General features: G+C 48.7%; 1 protein-coding gene across 11 annotated transcripts in view; it reads left to right on the top strand.

Moving 5' to 3' along the window:
- Positions 1-1,188: 1,188 nt before the first annotated feature.
- Positions 1,189-18,837, top strand: part of NR2C2 (nuclear receptor subfamily 2 group C member 2) — a 115,032-nt gene continuing 97,383 nt past the window's right edge. For 4 of the 11 annotated variants that reach the window (XR_003031713.2, XR_003031714.2, XM_024982465.2 and 1 more), the window contains exons 1-2: positions 1,189-1,276; positions 17,160-17,243. Coding sequence is in view for 4 of the 11 variants with exons in the window: in XM_024982465.2 (XP_024838233.1) it covers positions 17,184-17,243 (60 nt within the window). In the remaining 7 variants the exon portion in view is untranslated. Of the gene's footprint in view, positions 1,277-2,010; positions 10,595-17,159; positions 17,244-18,837 lie in introns of those variants that run through there. The other 7 variants (XM_010817972.4, XM_059879505.1, XM_005223130.5 and 4 more) reach the window with 6 other exon arrangements.

Below are 18,837 nucleotides of genomic sequence, written 5' to 3'. Positions count from 1 at the left end.
CAACTCTACAAGGAGTTTCTTTGTATACACTTAAGCATTGTTGCACTTCATTGGTAGGACTGATTGATGCTGAAGCTGAAGCTCCAATCCTTTGGCCACCTGATGAGAACTGACTCACTGGGAAAGACCCCGATGATGGGAAAGACTAAAGGCAGGAGGAGAAGGGGACGTCAGAGGATGAGACGGTTGGATGGCATCACCGACTCGATGGACATGAGTGTGAGCAAGCTCCGGGAGTTGGTGATGTACAGGGAGGCCTGGCGTGCTGCAGTCCATGGGGTCGCCAAGAGTCGGACACTACTGAGCGACTGAACTGAACGGAAGCACTGTTGTTCAGTTTCAAATCGCGAGGAGACTCTGGACGTAAGACTTGGGGCATATATTCCAGAAAAGACAGTGACAGGCTTGGGAGGGCTTCAACACGTTACCTGATACTCCCAGAAGGTGGTGCATCCTCGGATCATCCGGACCGAGGGCACGAACAGGTCAACGCCCACCCAACAAACCACCCACTTCCGCCCTCCGGGCGCTCCGCCGCCATCACTTCTTCAGTCCACTAGCACAGAGGCTTCGGCTGGGCTCGGCGGAGGCCCGGGTGGGGGACGTTACGGCGAGAACACGGTGCCCACCCGGCCTCGAGGAGCTCGCGGGCGAGCCACCCCGAATGACGGGGAGGCCGGCGCTCCCGGCTTTTGACGACGACCAGCCAACCCCTCGCCCCGAGGACCTCGGCATTTAAGCTCCGTGGTGGCCGTATGGCGGCGCGGCCGAGCCCGGACGGAGACCCCGGAGGAGACCGGAGGCGCCGCCCGGGCCGCGGCCGCGGAGGGGCCTGCCGGAGCGGCGCGGACGGCGCGTTCCGGCGCGCGCGCGCGCCTCAGCCAATCGCGTGCTCGCCCGCCCCCCGCGGCCGCGGCGAGGCTGGCGCTGGGAAGAGGAAGAAGAACATTCGCCCTCCTCCTCCCAGCGCGCGGGCGGCGGCGGCGGCGGCGGCACCGGGGTCACGAACTCTGACCTTTCACTGACAAAAACAATAACAAACCCCTCCTTCCCCGCGACCCCGGCGGCGCCTCCGGGCCCGCCCCCGCCGTCCAGCTCCCACCCCGGCGTCCCGTCTCTCGCCAGCTGCCCCGCGAGCCTAAGCGGCCCGGGGGCTCCCGCCAAACGCCGACGTCGGGAAGCCGGCCTCCCCCCCGCGCCCTGCCCTCCGCGCCGGGGGCCGACCCGCCGCAGACACGGGACCTGCTTCGAGGCTGCTTTGGCGCCAAATCCTGAGGTAAAAATTGAAGGGGGAAAAAAAAAAAGGGCCGGGGCGGGCTCGGGCCGGCGGCGGAGGGGGCGGGCCTGGCGCGCGGACATGGAGGCGCCGCGGCTGCGGCGGCGGCTGAACCCGACCCTTTTACCTTTGCCACGGGGCGGTGGCGCCGGCCGCTTTGCATAGTGGGCCGGGCCGCTCCCCTCCCCTCCCCGCCCGCGGCCGGCGAGGCGAGCGGGCTCCCCCTGACCGGCCCGGCCGGCGCGAGGGTGGGGGCGGAGGGGGGACACCGCGGCCCCGCCTCACAGTTGGCCCTCCGCCAGCGCCGCCATTTTGTCCTCGGCGGCGACGGCTCCGGCTGGGCCGGGCTCCCCTCCTCCTCCTCCATCGCCTGCTCCTCCCAGAGCCCTCCTTCCCTCGCTCCCCAGCTCCTCTCCCCTCCGCTTCCCGTCCGCCGTTGGCGACCGCCGTGGCCCAACCGCCGTTTCTGTTTTTTTCCCCCCCCTGAAGGGGAGGGTTGGAGGAAAGGGAGGAAGGCGGGTGTGCGAGTGCGACCTTATGAGTGACAGCTGAGGGGGTCAATTGGCGCCCAGATAGGAGGGACGGGGCCTCGCGGCCCCGCCCCCTGGGCCTCTGCTGATTGGGCTCTGCTGGCAGGGGGTGGTCCCCGCGTGGCGCGGGAGCCCTTGGCGGGGCGGGAGCAGAGACCCGGGCGCGGCGCGGGGGCCTGGGGGCGGGGCCTGAGGCCTGGGGGCGGGGCGCGGCCGGGGGCGCGTGGGACGCGCGGGGACGCGGCGAGGGCAGGGGCGCGTCCTCCGCCTGGAGCGGGTCCGGAATGAGTGCTGCTAAACAATAGTAATAAAAGTGATGAAGCATCCTGAACCCAGGGCCGTCGGCTCGTGGGATAGGGCGTTGTGGAAGCGACACCTCTTAGGGCTCCTGCCCGTGTTGTCGGCGCGGCTGCGGGCGAATCCCCTTCCTGAGGCTCAATTTCATCGACCCTAAAATGGGAGGATGGGCGTTCTTACCAGGCCGGACCTCCCTTCTCAGTTCGTGTGAGGTGCTCAACTCAGAAAATGGAGTCCAGGCTACTTTGCAAACCTCGAGTCCTGCAGAAGTGTTGTTATGGTTGAAAATGGAGTGTGGAGCCACCTGGAGTGGAAAGCTTACGGGTATGGAGGACTTCAGAGAACAGAGGGGAATCCGGAGTATTGTCTTTTCATTCGTTGGTTAAATATGTATTCGATCAGCCCAGGGTCCTGGAATACATTCAGAGAACCAGGTAGACCAGGCCCCTGCTCTTCTAGAATTGGGGGTGGGAGTGAAGTGTTGCAGGCCTGAGAAAACTGCCATTGAGTGGTCAGGGAACGCCTCTGTGAGAAGGTGATTGAATAGAAGAAACCAAGGAAGGAGTAGCGTGAGAGAGGGAAAAGTGCAGAGCCCCAGGAGGGAGGGCGTTTGGTGTGCAGTGAGGCTGGCCGCTAGTTCATTGCTCCATCGGTTCCCCCCTCTACCTCCGAGCTGCAGTCTGTGAAATATGATAAAGGTAATGGAGAAGAGTCATCAGCGAGAGTCAAGGAAAATAAAGCCATGTAATGCATAGCTGTTGAATACATGACTTGGTGGGAAAGCATCAGAAAATCACTTTACTTCCACATTAAAATCCTTTGTCATCCCTTCAATTCCTCAGATACTTGCTGAGCCCCACTATTACCCAGGTGCTAGATGAGTTAGACATTGGTGGGTGGCAAGTATATGATTGTAATTCCAGACACCTGCATTCTGTCCTCTCCCTCCTCAGTGTATCTCTACGTACATACTTACCCACAGATGTAGGCAGAAGCTAGGGTTGGGGTTAACAGTGCCAGGATTTACGAGCCCTGTGACTTTGGCTAAGTTCTTTAACTGTTTTGAGCCTCAGTGTCTTCATCTGAACAGTGAATAGAACTTTCCTTCTAGAATTCAGGATTAAATGAGTTAAATGTAAATAAGGAGCTTAGAAAAGTGTGTAGTAAGTGCTCACAGTTGGAGTTATTGTCATGAAGAACTAGCTGTCTGGAAAAGACATTAGATGGTTAAGTGAGGCAAACAGTGAAATTTTTAGACAATGTGGTGTAGGGCAAAACACTGGACTAGAACTCTGGGGAACTAATTTTGGCTCTTATGCTTTCAGCTGGTCACTTGGCATCCAGGCCAAAAGTGTATTTAGAAAGAGAAGTAGTGGGACTCATACTATTAACAAAACTGTGCAGTGCTTTACAATTTATAAAATTCTCTTACAGGCATTATGGTGCTCAAGCCCTACCAGGACATAATGCTAGAGGTCCTTTTCCTCCTCCCTATTTTCAAACGTTTCTAAGACTTTTCATCATTTTCTTATGCCTGTATTCCAAGCTCGTGCACGAAACACACCGGCCTGCTTTCAGCTTCCTTGAAGGGTTGGCTTACCTTTACCCCAGGCCCTTTCAGATGCTCTTCCCTCTTGCTTAAAACCCACATTTGCTGTTGCTCGCCCGTGCCGGCCCCCTCACCCCCCACCCAAGTCCTGCAGATGTCAGCATAAGCCTCACTTCCTTAGGGAGTCCCATTCTGATCCCCCATACCAGTCTAGATCAACTCCTTTTTCTTTACACTGTGTTCTTTTCCTTTATAACATTTCTCTCTGCATAATTACATTCCGTAAATGTGATCGTTTGACGGATACCTTTACCATCAGTAAGATTCCCTTTACCTTATGCGAGCAGGAATAATTTTGCACATCATTGTATTTCCAGCACTTAGCATAGTGGCTCAGTGACTGCTTGTTGAGTGATTGAATTGTTGATACTTTTGATATCTCTGATAAGCTGCTGCTCATTACTGGTGTGTTTTTATGTGGATTTGTTTAGCGGTTAAGAAGCAGTGTTGGCAGTAAAATAAGTATCTGTTACAGTATTTGGGTGAGTTAGGAAGTGGTTTCTCAGAGTGTGGCATTGTCTGCAGACATGGTGTGCATGCATCAGTCGTGTCCAACTTTTTGCGACCGTGTGGACTGTAGCCCACCAAGCTCCTCTGTCTGTGGAATTTTCCAGGCAGGAATACTGGAGTGGGTTGTGGTTTTCTATTCCAGGGGTTCTTCCCTATCCAGGGATTGAACCCATGTCTCTTGTCTCCTGAATTGGCAGGCAGATTCTTTACCCCTGTGCCACCTGGGAAGTCCATAATATGTGTACGGAACCTGAGGGGAATCCTTTTTTACCCACCTAATGTGTTTGTTTATGGTTTTTTATTTTTTTGAGATAAATAGATAATTGTATCATAAGTAAACTGCATGTAAGTTAGTGCGAATGGAACTCTGCTGCTGCTGCTAAGTCGCTTCAGTCGAGTCCGACTCTGTGCGACTCCATAGACAGCAGCCCACCAGGCTCCCTCGTCCTTGGGATTCTCCAGGCAAGAACACTGGAGTGGGTTGCCATTTCCTCCTCCAATGCATGAAAGTGAAAAGTGAAAGTGAAGTCGCTCAGTCGTGTCCGACTCTAGCGACCCCATGGACTGCAGTCTACCAGGCTCCTCCGTCCATGGGATTTTCCAGGCAAGAGTACTGGAGTGGGGTGCCATTGCCTTCTCCGAATGGAACTCTAGTAAACAGCGTATGTATTCTTGCCATTTACTTTAACTGGAGGATTAGAGCACAGTGTGATTTTTCTTGAAATAAAAAATGCTGGTCTTACTCTTATCACAGAGGATCAAAGGACAAAGAAGAAGACTTAGCTTGCAGAGAGTTGGCAATTCAGTCTTTGTAGCAATTAATTTAAAATAGTTACCTTTTCAAAGATGAATCATGCAATAGAGTTATTGAAAATCACCTTGTAATTGCTTTACCAACGTCACAAGCGCATTTGTCAGGTATATATCAAGCTTCTGCTTAAGAGTCTGGTAAATGGAACATTTCTGTTGACTTATTTTATATAATACAGATATTGCAAATGTTACAATATTTTTAGAACAGTCACCCTTTTATTCACTTATTTTTGGATTTTTTTTTTCTGTCCTGTTTAAGAATTTTTTGGTATTATTTTTCAATCCAGCACTTTTGATCCTTGAACTCCTTAGGGTAACCAAAGAACTCATAGTTTAGTGGAAAAACTAAATATATCTGTGTGTGTGTGTGTGTGTATATATATATATGTATTATTAAATTATTTGTTGCTTTTGGCAGTTTTATTTACGGTGACCTTTAAGTTTTGTTGTCATAAACATGCCTTTCAGAAAGAGGAAAAACTTTGTGATAACCCCAGTTTATGAGGGCTTCTGGGAAGTTTTAGTGATTGTCTCCAAGAAGTCAAGTTACTCCTGTCTCTGGAACTTTAAGTGGGGAGATTCCCCGCGTGTAAGATGGGGAGGCGGGGAGCCAGCACTGAGACTGGGGTCGGGACAGGGGCCTCTTGCTCCCTGGGCGGCACAGGGAGCACGGCGGTTGTGCCTGTGGCTCCTGAAGCCGTGGCACTGAGCGCTGGCCCGCATGTCTTGCTCCCTGAATGTCTCTGCATTTCCAGGACTCTCGGAATTTTTACCCTTGAGTCCTCTTTCTTTTGTGCCGTGTGCTCCTTTAGTCCCAGAGCATCCGTGGAGCAGATGCTAGTCCCCCTTAATCAGAACTGCATGGGAAAAACCTGGGAAGGATCCGTGCTGCAGCTCATCAAGGCTAGCCTCCCACCTGCTGCAGAAGTCCTCTGTCGGAGGTTAGTTTCCTCTTCTCACTTTGTTGCTCGTTATAGGGAACTTACTGTAGACTTTTTTTCCTCCGGGTACGATTATCACCTTTAACCGAATCTGTCACGCATTGAGAAGATAGGCTCTTCCTTACCTGTTGCAGTTTCTCTTGCCTCAGCATACTCGGCCTGGGGGCTGAGATTCTCTGTGTGACCCAACCCTGCCATTCTCTCCCCATAGCCCTTGTCAGGGACAGCTGCTTCCTGCTTTCCATCCTTTCTTCAGGTATCCTGAGTGCTTGAGTGTAAGCAGCAGGGACTCTGTACCCAAAGCCAAGTCTCCCTGGGAACACTCAGCTAGTAAGTCACAGTGATGGTGGGAGAGTGGATAGAGGACTTGAAAGCCCAGATTAGGTCATTGGCTTAGGACACTCTTAGGGGACAGAAAGAGCAGCTTTCTATCCCAGCATCTGGGGTCTGGGAGCAGAGGGGTGGGAGGGAATTAGGATGGGAAAGGAGGAGACTGGTTCAGATACTCAAGTATCTTTCTGATTACCCACGGGCTCCAAGGAGCCTGTAATCATGACAGGCAGCCTGAGGCAAAGTGTGCTTTTTAGGGACAATAAAAATTACCTGCTTCACTGTAATAAGAGGCCTTGAAGTCCATAGTAGGAGGGCTTCCCTCATGGCTGTCAGTGGTAAAAAACTCGTCTGCCAGGCCAAGAAATGTGGGTTCAGTCCCTGAAGGAGGAATTGGCAACCCACCCCATTTATTCTTGCCTGGGAAATCCCATGGACAGAGAAGCCTGGCAGACTACAGTCCATGGGTTGCAGAAGAGTTGAACGTGACTGAGTGACTAAATGACAACAAAAGTCCATAAAAGGAGGTGAAACCTTTTATCCTAATATTATGGACAAATAATGCTGAAGATTCTAATTCCTTGAAGTGTTAGTGAAGTCAGTAGGGAGGAATTTCATGCCAACGATAGAAGAGGCTATCATTCTCTCCTGCTTGGATTAGCGGAACGTGTGAGACAAGGTGTTGAGGCTTGGAAAACGGAGTGAGTGGTATCCGAAGAGCGGGGAGAGAAGTGAGAGGCTGCTGGGCCGGAGAGCAGATCTGAGGCGGCATGGTTTTCCTGGGCGACACCTGACGTTTTTTGTTCATGTTCTCCAGTAACCGCCTGCCTCTGTGTGCCAGGTAGGTCTCCACTGAGAAAGATAGCCGGCTGAGATTGGATGGCTCTTAGGAAGTTAATTCCATGAGGTTTCAGGATGTGTCTCCCCTGGTGGTGGTTATTATATAGTGTATCTGATTGTGTAGTATTTGTCGAACATTTTAGAAATGTCATTTGTAGTGCCCTCATTGCCTCTCATCCCCTGCTCCATCACTTTTGGAATAATGCATACTTCTACTAGGTTGATTAGGTGAATAAGCCTAGAATTATTGAAAAATCACCTTTTACCAAGGTTAAAAGCAGATGTCTCAAAGTGCATGTCAGCCTTTTGCTGAAAAGAATATGTTTATCAGTTCAGTCGCTCAGTCGTGTCTGACTCTTTGTAACCCCATGGACTGCAGCACACCAGGCCTCCCTGTCCATCACCAACTCCCAGAGCCCAGTCAAACTCATTCCATTGAGTCAGTGATGCCATGCAACCATCTCATCCTCTGTCATCCCCTTCTCCTCCCGCCCCCAATCTTTCCCAGCTTCAGGGTCTTTTCCAGTGAGTCAGCTCTTCACATCAGGTGGCTGAAGTATTGGAGTTTCAGCTTCAACATCAGTCCTTCCAGTGAATACTCAAGACTCATCTCCTTTAGGATGGACTGGTTTGATCTCCTTGCTGTCCAAGGGACTCTCAAGAGTCTTCTCCAACACCACAGTTCAAAAGCATCAATTTTCAGCACTCAGCTTTCTTTAGGGTCCAACTCTTACATCCATACACGACTACTGGAAAAACCATAGCTTTGACTAGATGGACCTTGGTCAGCAAAGTAATGTCTCTGCTTTTGAATGTGCTGTCTAGGTTGGTCATAACTTTTCTTCCAAGGAGCAAGCGTCTTTTAATTTCATGGCTGCAGTCACCATCTGCAGTGATTTTGGAGCCCCCCAAAACAGTCTGACACTGTTTCCACTGTTTGCCCATCTATTTGCCATGAGGTGATGGGACCAGATGCCGTGATCTTCGTTTTCTGAATGTTGAGCTTGAAGCCAACTTTTTCACTCTCCTCTTTGACTTTCATCAAGAGGCTCTTTAGTTCCTCTTTGCTTTCTGCTGTAAGGGTGGTGTCATCTGCATATCTGAGGTTATTGATATTTCTCCCGGCAATCTTGATTCCAGCTTGTGCCTCATCCCGCCCAGCGTTTCTCATGATGTGCTCTGCATATAAGTTAAATAAGCAGGGTGACAATATACAGCCTTGACGTACCCCTTTCCTGACTTGGAACCAGTCTGTTGTTCTGTGTCCAGTTCTAATGGTTGCTTCTTGACCTGCATACAGATGTCTCAGGAGGCAGGTCAAGTGGTCTGGTATTCCCATCTCTTTCAGAATTATCCACAGTTTGTTGTGATCCACACAGTCAAAGGCTTTACAGTACAGATTTTTTAAAACTTAACTTTTTTAAGAATGTATTATTTTTGGCTGCACTGAGTCTTTGTTCCTGTGCATGGGCTTTCTCTAATCACAGCGAGGTGAGGCCACTCTCTGGGTATGTGGCCTTGTCCTCCCAGCGGCTTCTCTGGCTAGGGAGCGCGGGCTCCAGGCGCACAGGGTTCAGCAGTCGCAGCTACCAGGCCCTGGAGTGCCGGCTCAGTAGTTGGGGCACTTGGCTCAGTTGCCGCGCAGCATGTGGGGTCTTCCCGTGCTCAGGATCAAACCCATGTCCGCTGCACTGGCAGGCAGATTCTCAACAGTGGCCGTCAGGGAAGTTCTAAATGTATAACATGGCTCTTTTCTGAAGAGATAAAAGATAGTTTTTTAAAGTAGGAAAATTTTCAAGTGAAGAAAAGATAGCATTGCATCAGAAGGCACATATGGATCTTCCTTGATTTATGATGGGGTTATTCATAAGTTGAAAATATACATAAAAGTGCGCTGCTCCTAAGTCGCTTCAGTCGTGTCCGACTCTGTGTGACCCCATAGACGGCAGCCCACCAGGCTCCTCTGTCCATGGGATTTTCCAGGCAAGAACACTGGAGTGGGGTGCCATTAAAAATGCGCGTGATACACCTAACCTACCAAAGACCGAAGCTTACCTTGTTTACCTTAAATATGCTCAGAACACTGACACTAGCCTGCAGTTGGGCAAAATCGTGTAATGGAAGTCTATTTTATAATTATTGAATATGTCCAGTAATTCATTGACTACTATATTGAAAGTGAGAAACAGGATAATTTTAGCAGTTTAATTGTTTAACTGTAACAGTAATGATTGTAACAGTAGATCATGTGACTGACTGGGAGGTAGCCAGATGCCACTGCCCGGCATCATGAGAGGATCATAAATGTATACTGCTAGCCTGGGAAGAGTTCAGAATTCACAAACAGAAGTGCAGTTTCTACTGAATGCATATCCCTTTCACACCATAGTAAAGTTGGAAAATCATGTTATACCACCTTAAGCTCTGGGCAGGAATGCTCAGAGGAATGCCAGTCATTAGCACTCCAAACTAGAAATAATCTAAATGCTCATCGGCTGTAGAATGGATAAGTAAGTAGTGCCACAGTCATGTGCTGGAACACTGCACAGGAGTGAAAATGCACTCGCTGCTCATGGTTATCACAACTGTGAGCAGAGAAGCCAGAGCCAGGAAAACTGTACTAACATACAGCTGAGAAACAAGCAGAAGGAATCCCTGAGCGTGGAAGGCAGGGCAGCAGGGGAGAGGCGGCCCTGAGGGGCGTCGGGGGGCTTCCAGGTGCCCGTGGCGCTCTGAGGGGGTGCGGTTTGTGTGTGTGTGTTCACTGAGTGAAAATGCATGGAGCTGCTTCATTATGATTTGTGTGCAGTTTTGTATCTGCATGTTAGGCTTCAGTAGAAAAATTTTTACGTTAAAGATTGTAAAATTATCCTTGTTATTTTTAATCAGTATGATTATTATGTTGGTAAAATTTGTAAGGCGAAAGTGTGTTCCAGTTCCAAAGGAACTGTCGTGTTGCTGTCTGGGTGGAGCTAGGTCAGAAATTTCTGTAATACTGAAACATCAATCACATGCTTAGGAATCAGTGTTAGCGTTAGTCGCTCAGTCATGCCCGACTCTTTGCGACCCATGGACTGCAGCCCACCAGGCTCCTCTGTCCATGAGGTTTTTCAGGCAAGGACACTGGAGTGGGTTGCCATTTCCTTCTCCTGGGGATCTTCCCAACCCAGGGATCGAACCTGGGTCTCCTGCACTGCAGGCAGATTCTTTACTGACTGAGCTACAAGGGAAGCCCTGTTTCAGAATTAGTGGTTTTATACGTAAGTTACTAAAGATCCAGCATGCTGATGTAAGCCGTTTGTTCCTTTGGATGACTAGCTGGTCTCCTGTCACTCTTTATAATTCTCTTCTGTTGACTTTGTCTTTCAGGAAACTATTTTGAAGGGCAGTCTGGTGCAGAAGGAAGGCTGTGGTTTTAGAGTCAGAGAAGCCTGAGTTAGAACCCCAGGTACATTTTTTCCAACTAGGTGGCTTGGAACAAGTTGAGTAAACTGAGGCTCCTTTTTTTCCCCCCTGTCTGCATTGGTGGAGCTAATAATGTTGCACCTGCTCAGAAGGAATGGATTTAAGGATTAAATGCTGCCTACTGTGACTTCACTTTCACTTTCATGCATTGGAGAAGGAAGTGGCACCCCACTCCAGCACTCTTGCCTGGAGAATCCCAGGGACGGGGGAGCCTGGTGGGCTGCCGTCTGTGGGGTCGCACAGAGTCGGACACGACTGAAGCGACTTAGCAGCAGCAGCAGTGATATCAGGCACGTTGTAGGTGCTCCAAAAAGCTGTCGTGCTTTCCTCCCGTCTCTCGCTGGGCCACACTCATAGAAACCGGGAGCGTGCGTTTCGTCCTTGCCGTTGGGCCCTTGGTAGACTGAGGAGAGCCCCCGCAGTGAGCAGTGCGTCTCAGGACAGGTCTCCACATGGAGACCCGCGGCGTTGCTCTGGTCGCTGGGACTCCACAGAGAGCCGCTCCTCTTCCCCGCTAGCCTCTGCTCACCCGCCTCCCCAGCCCCCACGCACCTCCACTGTCCTTTCCTGGACCCCAGACTTGTTACAGGGAAGAAGCAAGTTTCCTGTGGGCACAGGAAATCACCTGGCCCCAAAGCTAAGTCATCTTTGAGTCTCTCTCTGACGACAGGCTGTGTACCTCAGCTTGGCCCGATGGTGTTCTCGTAGCATCTTCCGTGCCGATGCGCACTCACCGAATCTGTCACCTGATCTGTGTCTTGCCTTCAGGTCGATCTGTGGTTTCAAGTCTTGAGCTGTGTATTTCTCATTTTTTAAGTTCTCAGGTGTTTTATATTAATATTTTCGTTTTTATTTTCTCAGTACAAAGAGACTTCTGACAGTCATAGCATAATAATACTTACACTGAATACCTTGTTGTCTGTCTAGAAGTCCTGTTGTTGTTGTTGAGTCAGTCAGTCGTGTCCGACTCTTGCGACCCCATGGACTGTAGCCCATCAGGCTCCTCTGCCCTTGGGATTTCCCAGGCAAGAAGTTCTATACGCGGTAGTATTTTGCGAATAGTTGTTGGTGTTGGTTTATTTTCAAATGTTTTTGAGATTTATCCTAATTCAGCCCTTTCATTTCTCAGATGTGCAGTTTAATAGGGTGAATTATAAATATTGTATGAGCACATAATACATATACATATGTAGTTAAATTTCATGTGGCTCTTATGTCAAAATAAGGGGCCTATCCCCGATTATAATATGCGTTTGGATACAGTTTGTCGCTGCTTTCTCGCGGCTTTGGGATTGGTGCTGGCAGTAGCGCCATGCACCGCACGCCTGCTGTGTGCCTGGCACAGTGCCAGGCCCTTTATATATGTGTTAAGACCTCTTCTTCATGATAATCTCATGCAGTCCAGTATCAGAGAGACCAGCTTAGAAGCCTGCCAGGGCCTCTGAACCCAGTATATTTGTTTAGATGAGGAAATATCAAGGCAGTAAATCTTTAATGTTATGTAATTTTGGGCCACATACTGTATAAATAAGGATGATGTGAATCGGTTCTTTGTGAAGGGGAAGGCAGGCTGACCCATTCCTGTCAGTGAAGACAGAGTTTCCTTGTCCCACGACGTGTTTATTGTCATTTGAGACATCGGCCTCTCAGCCTGCTCCTGGGGAGAGCACGGCCGGCCGGGCTGTTCTCCAGCTCCCTGGGGTTCGGGTGTTCCCAGGCTGAGCCCCGCTCTCGCTGCAGTGGGATCTGCAGCCCCCCGCTGAAAGCAAAGACACCCTGGTTGCAAAGTTTGGTCAGCTGGATGCTTTCTGTAAATCTGGAAGAGTTGGTTAAAGTCACTGCTGTGTCCTCTTTGTTGTTGTTAAGAGTGATACCGATCTACTTGTATTTGAAGGAATTTGTGTTCTAAAACTTCCTGCCACAGAAGGCCAAGCAATGGTAATTTTACTTCTGCCCTTCTGTGGTCTCTATGATGGTTTTATGTGCTGCGCCCTGTTGCCGTTTGTGTGCTGAAAAGACATGCTAGTTCAGGTTAAGACTGTATCCCTAGTCTTTGTTGCCACCACTTTCTAACTGGCCTTCTGTAGACCGTTTTCTGTCACCTCCTCACTGTCCCCCGAAGGATTTTTTTTTTTTGGAAGAGCCAGATATGACCACTTTGTTTGTTTCTCTGCCACACCGCTGGCAGCTCTTGTTGTCTTCAGTGTCTGCCCCTCTCCTTGGCCGCTCCAGCCGTCTCCCCCAGGTTGCCTGCTGGCCCTCGACCCTGCTGTCCTCCTCTGGTCTGCCGGGCTGTCTGAGCTCTGCTTAGAACTCTCTCCCACCCGCCCTGTGTTGGTTTGCTCCGTTCCACTTCCCTTCAAGACCAGTCCACAGGCTTCTCTCCTGTGAAACTGTCGTCTCTTCTTCCTTTGAACTGCAGCATTTACCTTGCTCAGCTCTCACTGGTTTCCTTCATAAGTTCTTCAAGGACAAGGACTTTCTCCTTTATTTCTTCTTGTTACTCAGGCTCAGCAGTCAACTTGTTGCCTAGTTATTTTAAAAGGATGGATGGTAGTTGAACTTGGTTAGTTTAAAACCACCATAGGAAAGTATTCCATAGTAGGTAGGTTTTATTGTTGTTTAACTTAGGGTACGTGGTTTTCTGCTCTTTGGTTAATTAGGAAAGGGGAGGGTGCGGTGCTCCAGGGTTAGAAGCCGAGCGGGTGAGCGCCAGCCTTTGAAGCCCTGTGCTTCTGAACCGAGAGCTGCGTTAGTGTCCTGCCCACGGTGCTGGTAAGTGCAGGGCCTGGGCTGCAGTGACCACGCAGCGAGTGTCAGTTACTTCAGCATGGCGCTGCTTCCCTCTGCCAGCAAGGCTGTTGTCAAGGGCTTTGTCTAGTTTGTAGTATCTAAACAGTAGTGTTTTCTGTTTTGTTTTTCAGATTTCAAATGCAGAATTATGTTGTACTAGTGATTATGGCTTTTCAAACTACATGTGGACATAACCCACTGTTCCCCAGAGCCGCTGTTTCTTGAAAGACATCCCCTAATTGATAACCATCTCCCAACACCCTTTGCAAGGCTTTGCCCTTCCCTGTGTCCCAGGGGCCACCTGTGGCTGGGGTAGCCAGGAAAACAAGCCCTGAGGGGAGCCTGACCCCCTGACATTGTCTTTTTTCTCTAGGGCATTTAAGTCAAAGGTTCCCCCTCACTTTCTGATGTCACTAGAGGATGCTGCTTTACTTATTTCTCACTACACTGTGATGCCTGCAAGAAGCAGCCTCTGTCTTCTTTGGTTTATACCTGAGAATAAGATGCGGTTTGCAGCTTAACATGTTTTTTCAAATATGATGAAATGGAATATGTTTTTAAAAATTTCTCTCTCTCCTACCTGGTCTCACTGGATTTAAATCAGTGTTGGAAGCACTTTTCATAGTTTTAGTCTCTCTCATATTCTGTTAGTCTCTGCTTGCTTTTCCAGAGGTGCACATTCGTCCTTGTTCATTTGTAAGCATTTCCTAAGCTGCCTTTGGTGATGCCTGTAGCTTCTTTGGTGGCCGAAAACTAACAGATCAAGAATTAAAAGACATAGAGTATTGGGGTGGCCAGAAAGTTTATTCCGGTTTTCCCACAGCACCTTATGGGAAAAACTCAAACGAACTTTTTGGTCAATCCAATATATAAAGGAAGGTTGTTGCTCTGGGTATTGAGTGTTTGCTTTTGACCAAGAGGTTGGCATGGAAGGGAGAGCTAGGGGGAGGGGTGCCTGCCCCAACAGAGAGCAAGCCTGAGCTGTAAAGGGTAGTGTCAGATGATGAAGTAGACAGAGGAAGGCAGGACAGGTGTGCGGTAGAGCAGAGAACCGCGAATCACATCCTCAGGGAAGCTCGAGCTGTCATTGCAGACAAGTGAGGAAAGCTTAGACTGTTCCATGAATGGGGTTGAAAATTGATCATCCGTATTTGAAGAAAATTCATTGGGCCTTTTGTCTACCTCTGACTCAAGAGTTAATTTGCAGATGGATTGAGAACTTAAATGTGAGAGTCGTAAACATATTAAAAGTAGGCTTTTGATTTTGGGGTAGGACAGAATTTTCATAAATAAAGGTACAAACTGTAAAGAAAAAAAAAAAATTCAGCCTTATGAAACTTAAGAACTTCCTTTCGTCGAAAGACACCATGAAGAAAGCAAGCAGATGAGCTGAAGAGTAGAAGATATTTATCATTTATATAATCAACAGAGGATTAATATGCAGAATGATTGGCTTTTCTGAACTTAACAGCTAACTGCTACTTCTCTGAGACCTAATGTCTGTAATCACCAGTCATTAGCAGGATCTTGGGACCCCTAAGCCTAATCTGAGGTTGGTGAGTCCTGCAGACTTAGTGTTAAAGTGAGTCACTGCAGAAAGGTTTCTGAGTTACTATCAGACAGTCACCTGTAAAATCCTTTTCACTTCATATGTCGGAGGGTCAGGCACCTCTTTTAGGGACACCTGGTAGAAAGGTATGCCTTTCTAATACTTTATTATTTCTCTACTCTAATACTCAATGGTATTTCCCTAACACTGTTTTTTAATACTCAAGTTCATGGACTTCTTGTATCAAAACGCACTTGACAGCAACACAAACGCTAGTAACACCTCAGAGCGCTGCAGTCACCGCTGCGTGTTTGGACCTTATTTCTTAATGTAGTATGTCTGTTTAGATTTTATTTCTTAATGTAGTGTATCTGTTTGCTATCTTTATCCATCTGATTCCTTAGCTCTTATTTATGGTTTTGAGGAAAAAAGATTAGAGCTCTAGACTTCCCACATATAGTAGTGGGCTTCTTATCAAGTTGATTTCTGGTACGTGTGAAGTCTTTTTTCTTTTTTCCTCTGTCTCTTACTAGTTTGAACCAGACTGTAATAGGGGAAGAGACAAGAGTGTTTCTCAAAGCTTTTTCTTGTAGAAACAAAGAGGAGTAAACAAATGTTAAAATCCTTGGCTAGTTATTAAAAGAATAAACAATCAGAAACACTTCCTCCCTCATCTTGGACCTGATCTTGTTCTGTGAAGACAATCCACTGAGACTGGTGACCTGGGGTCATTGTCAAGGTTGGTGTAATACCTGCTCTTAGAGGACAGTGATCCTTGAAGTCAGGGGCCATTCTTCTCTTTGTCTGTCATGGTTTCATTCTCCATTTCTCTCTCATTTTGGTAAGAAAATAATCTGAAGGGGAATTAGTGATAATAGAAATGGTGGCTGTCTAATAGTGGATAGAATAATATAGGTTACCAGAGTGAAAAAGTTCTATAGACATCAGTGCTTAAAGTAACACTTTAGGTGAGAACTATGGAAAGTGTTCTGTAAAATTGCATTGCAGAATATTCAGTGCCTGAGGAGTGGCCAGGCACACGGACTGTATGTGCATTTTGTGTACTACACACTCGATTGGACCATATAGATTTTATGTGTGAATGCTGAGAGTAAGTCACACAGGAGCTTTAAATTCCTGTTAACCATGGGTCTGTGCAGTCAGTAATGAAGTCTGCCTTGTCCAGAAAGTGGGTCCAAAGTGGAGTCCCTTTATCCTAGGTTCACTGTGGCAGAGTTATTGGAAAGGGTTTAGGGACTACTCAGGGTTTCCTTGATGGCCCAGAGGGTAATGAATCCACCCGCAGAGCAGGAGGTCCCCTGGAGAAGGGAATGGCTACTTATTCCAGTATTCTGGCCTGGAGAATCCCATGGATAGAGGAGCCTGGCGGGCTACAGTCCGAGGGGTCGCAAAGAGTCGGACACGACTGGGTAGCCGACACGTAGAGACCCCTCGGGAGCGTTGCTGCATGACCGGAAGAGACCAGGGGTCAAGTGTCATCAAGGTGCCTGCACTCCAGTGCTCCTGACCCAGGAGACCAGCACCGTGTCGGCTCTTTAGACGATCTTCCTCAATTTTGAGGCAAATGGTGGCATAATTTTTCTAGTAACATAAAGCTGAATTATTTGTGTTTCTAATTTAATGAGGACTTAAAAGTATAAATTGATAAATTAATGGGTACCATGTTCTTAGCCCCCTTCAGTACTGTCGTCTCCTTACTGCTTTTGTTACTGTTTGCTTTTTAACTCCTGAGTGAGGTGTGTTAGCACCCGGCAGGGCTTTGCTTCTTGCTTGGTCACTAGTAATGGAAGCGTAGTTGCCGACAGCAGTCTAGTGCTCTGTCTGGAAGTCGACCTTAACAGCTTTCTCAGAGAGCCACCTTCGCATTCAGCACGCTGTGACACAGGCCATCCACAGAGATGGCGGTGCTTCCCACCTGCCTGAGAGGTGAACCAGGCTGTTACAACCCGAGAGACCTGGTAAAGTTCCAAATTGATTTTCGTGTTTACCAGGGGGAAGTCTTGTCCCCAAACTGAAGTGTTTCTACTAATCAGTATTGGTACCTGTGATTGAAGAAGCTGCTTAGCTTGTGGTCTGAGGACAAAATCTGTGCCAGACAGTACCAAAGGAGAATTTTATTACTGATGTTTTTCAAGGAGGCTGGTTTCTGCCCACCTGATGGAAGTCGCTGCCTCTTTCCAAACAGGTTCTCTAATGGTCTTGCTTCACCATGGCTACAAGTGCGGAGGGGCTGGTGCAGCACAGAGTGGGGGCCCGGCAGGTGGCTGAGGTGAGTGACGGCGGCCGGCTTGCCAGTTGGCACTCCTGCTCTTCCAGCAGAGGTACATCAGTGTGCGCCGCCCTGTAAAACCGTCCCGATGAAGGCAGCGTGCGGGCCAAATCCAGAGCAGGGTGCTGCCTTTGAAGACAGTTAAAACCACAGAAACGTTGACTCTTCAAGTTCCTTGGTGTGAATAGGGTGGCCTAGCTGCATACAATATGGTGACTTTAAAGATTTTACCTTGAACAAAAGCTCAAAAAGTTTGATGCTTGTCAGGCTTGTGAAAGTATAATTTCAAGTCCCAGGCTCTTAGTTTCTTGCACATTTAATACTCTTAATACTGTGTGTGGTGGGGAGTGGATTCTGTGCAGTCCACAGTCATTGTTGACCTTCTTCCCTGTCCTGGGAGTTTTGCTAAGTTGCTCAGTGGTAATGAATCCGCCTGCCAGTGCAGGAGACTCCTGAGTCGGGAAGATCCCTGGGGAAGGAAATGACAACCCACTCCAGTATTCTTGCCTGGGAAATGCCATGGACAGAGGAGCCTGGTGAGGTACAGGCCATGGGGTCGCAAAGAGTCGGACACGACTTAGCAACTAAACAAGAAATATGGAGGTGAATAAGCCATTAGTCGTACCTTTAGTGTTCTTGGGGTCTGGTTAAGGAGTAATTACAAAGTGGTGAGACGTAGAACTCCATGCGTGGAGGGTAGTCCTGGAGGCTGTCTTGCACTGCGAGTCATCGTTTGTTAGGCCCCAGGAGGCAGGGCTGGAACCTGGCAGGTGCTGACGGGGCTTCTTAAGTCAGAAACCTGTGCAAAGACAGGGCAGAGACCGAAGTCCCTCGGTCTAGGCAGGCAGCCCGAGGTGTCCAGGAGGGAAGTAAGGCCAGGTCGTCTCCCTCTGTGCTAGCCCTCCACAAGGGCTTCAGTCCTCAGCAACCTTCTGAGCTTGATACGATCACTGAACATGAAGGTGAGGAAACCAAGGCTCAAAGAAGTGATCGGCCAAGGGCACGCTGGCCCTGTTGTGTTTCACTTCTTCCAAAGCTCCTCGTCTAAACCGTGCTTCGTGCTGCAAAGAGGAGCCATTAGAAGGATTCACAGTTGTGTTTTGAGCCACTAATCATATTCCTAGAGTGAAGAAGCAGGTTTACCGAAGAGTGGACATTTAAAGGAAGGATTTTTTAAAATAAAAAATAAGTACACACATGCCAGCTTAAATCAGTAAAAATGGTGAGCAGATTTTTCAGATTTTCGATAAACCATTAATTTTAAGGCGACAGTATAATCATCCCTCTCACCCAGCAAATCATCAGTTCAGTGCAGTCGCTCAGTCATGTCCGACTCTTGGTGACCCCGTGGACTGCAGCACACCAGGCTTCCCTGCCCATCACCCACTCTCAGAGCTTGCTCAAACTCATGTCCATCAAGTCCGTGATGCCATCCAACCATCTCATCCTCTGTCACCCGCTTCTCCTCCTGCCTTCAACCTTTCCCAGCATCAGGTTCTTTTCTAATGAGGTGGCTTTTACATCAGGTGGCCAAAGTATTGGAGCTTCAGCAAATCATGATTAAGTCATGTCTTTAACCATCAACAGATCATGG

The sequence above is a fragment of the Bos taurus genome, chromosome 22 (assembly GCF_002263795.3).
Source record: "Bos taurus isolate L1 Dominette 01449 registration number 42190680 breed Hereford chromosome 22, ARS-UCD2.0, whole genome shotgun sequence".
NCBI lineage: Eukaryota > Metazoa > Chordata > Mammalia > Artiodactyla > Bovidae > Bos > Bos taurus.
Note: the sequence above shows the minus strand (reverse complement) of the source record. Positions and strands in the feature narration are given on the sequence as shown.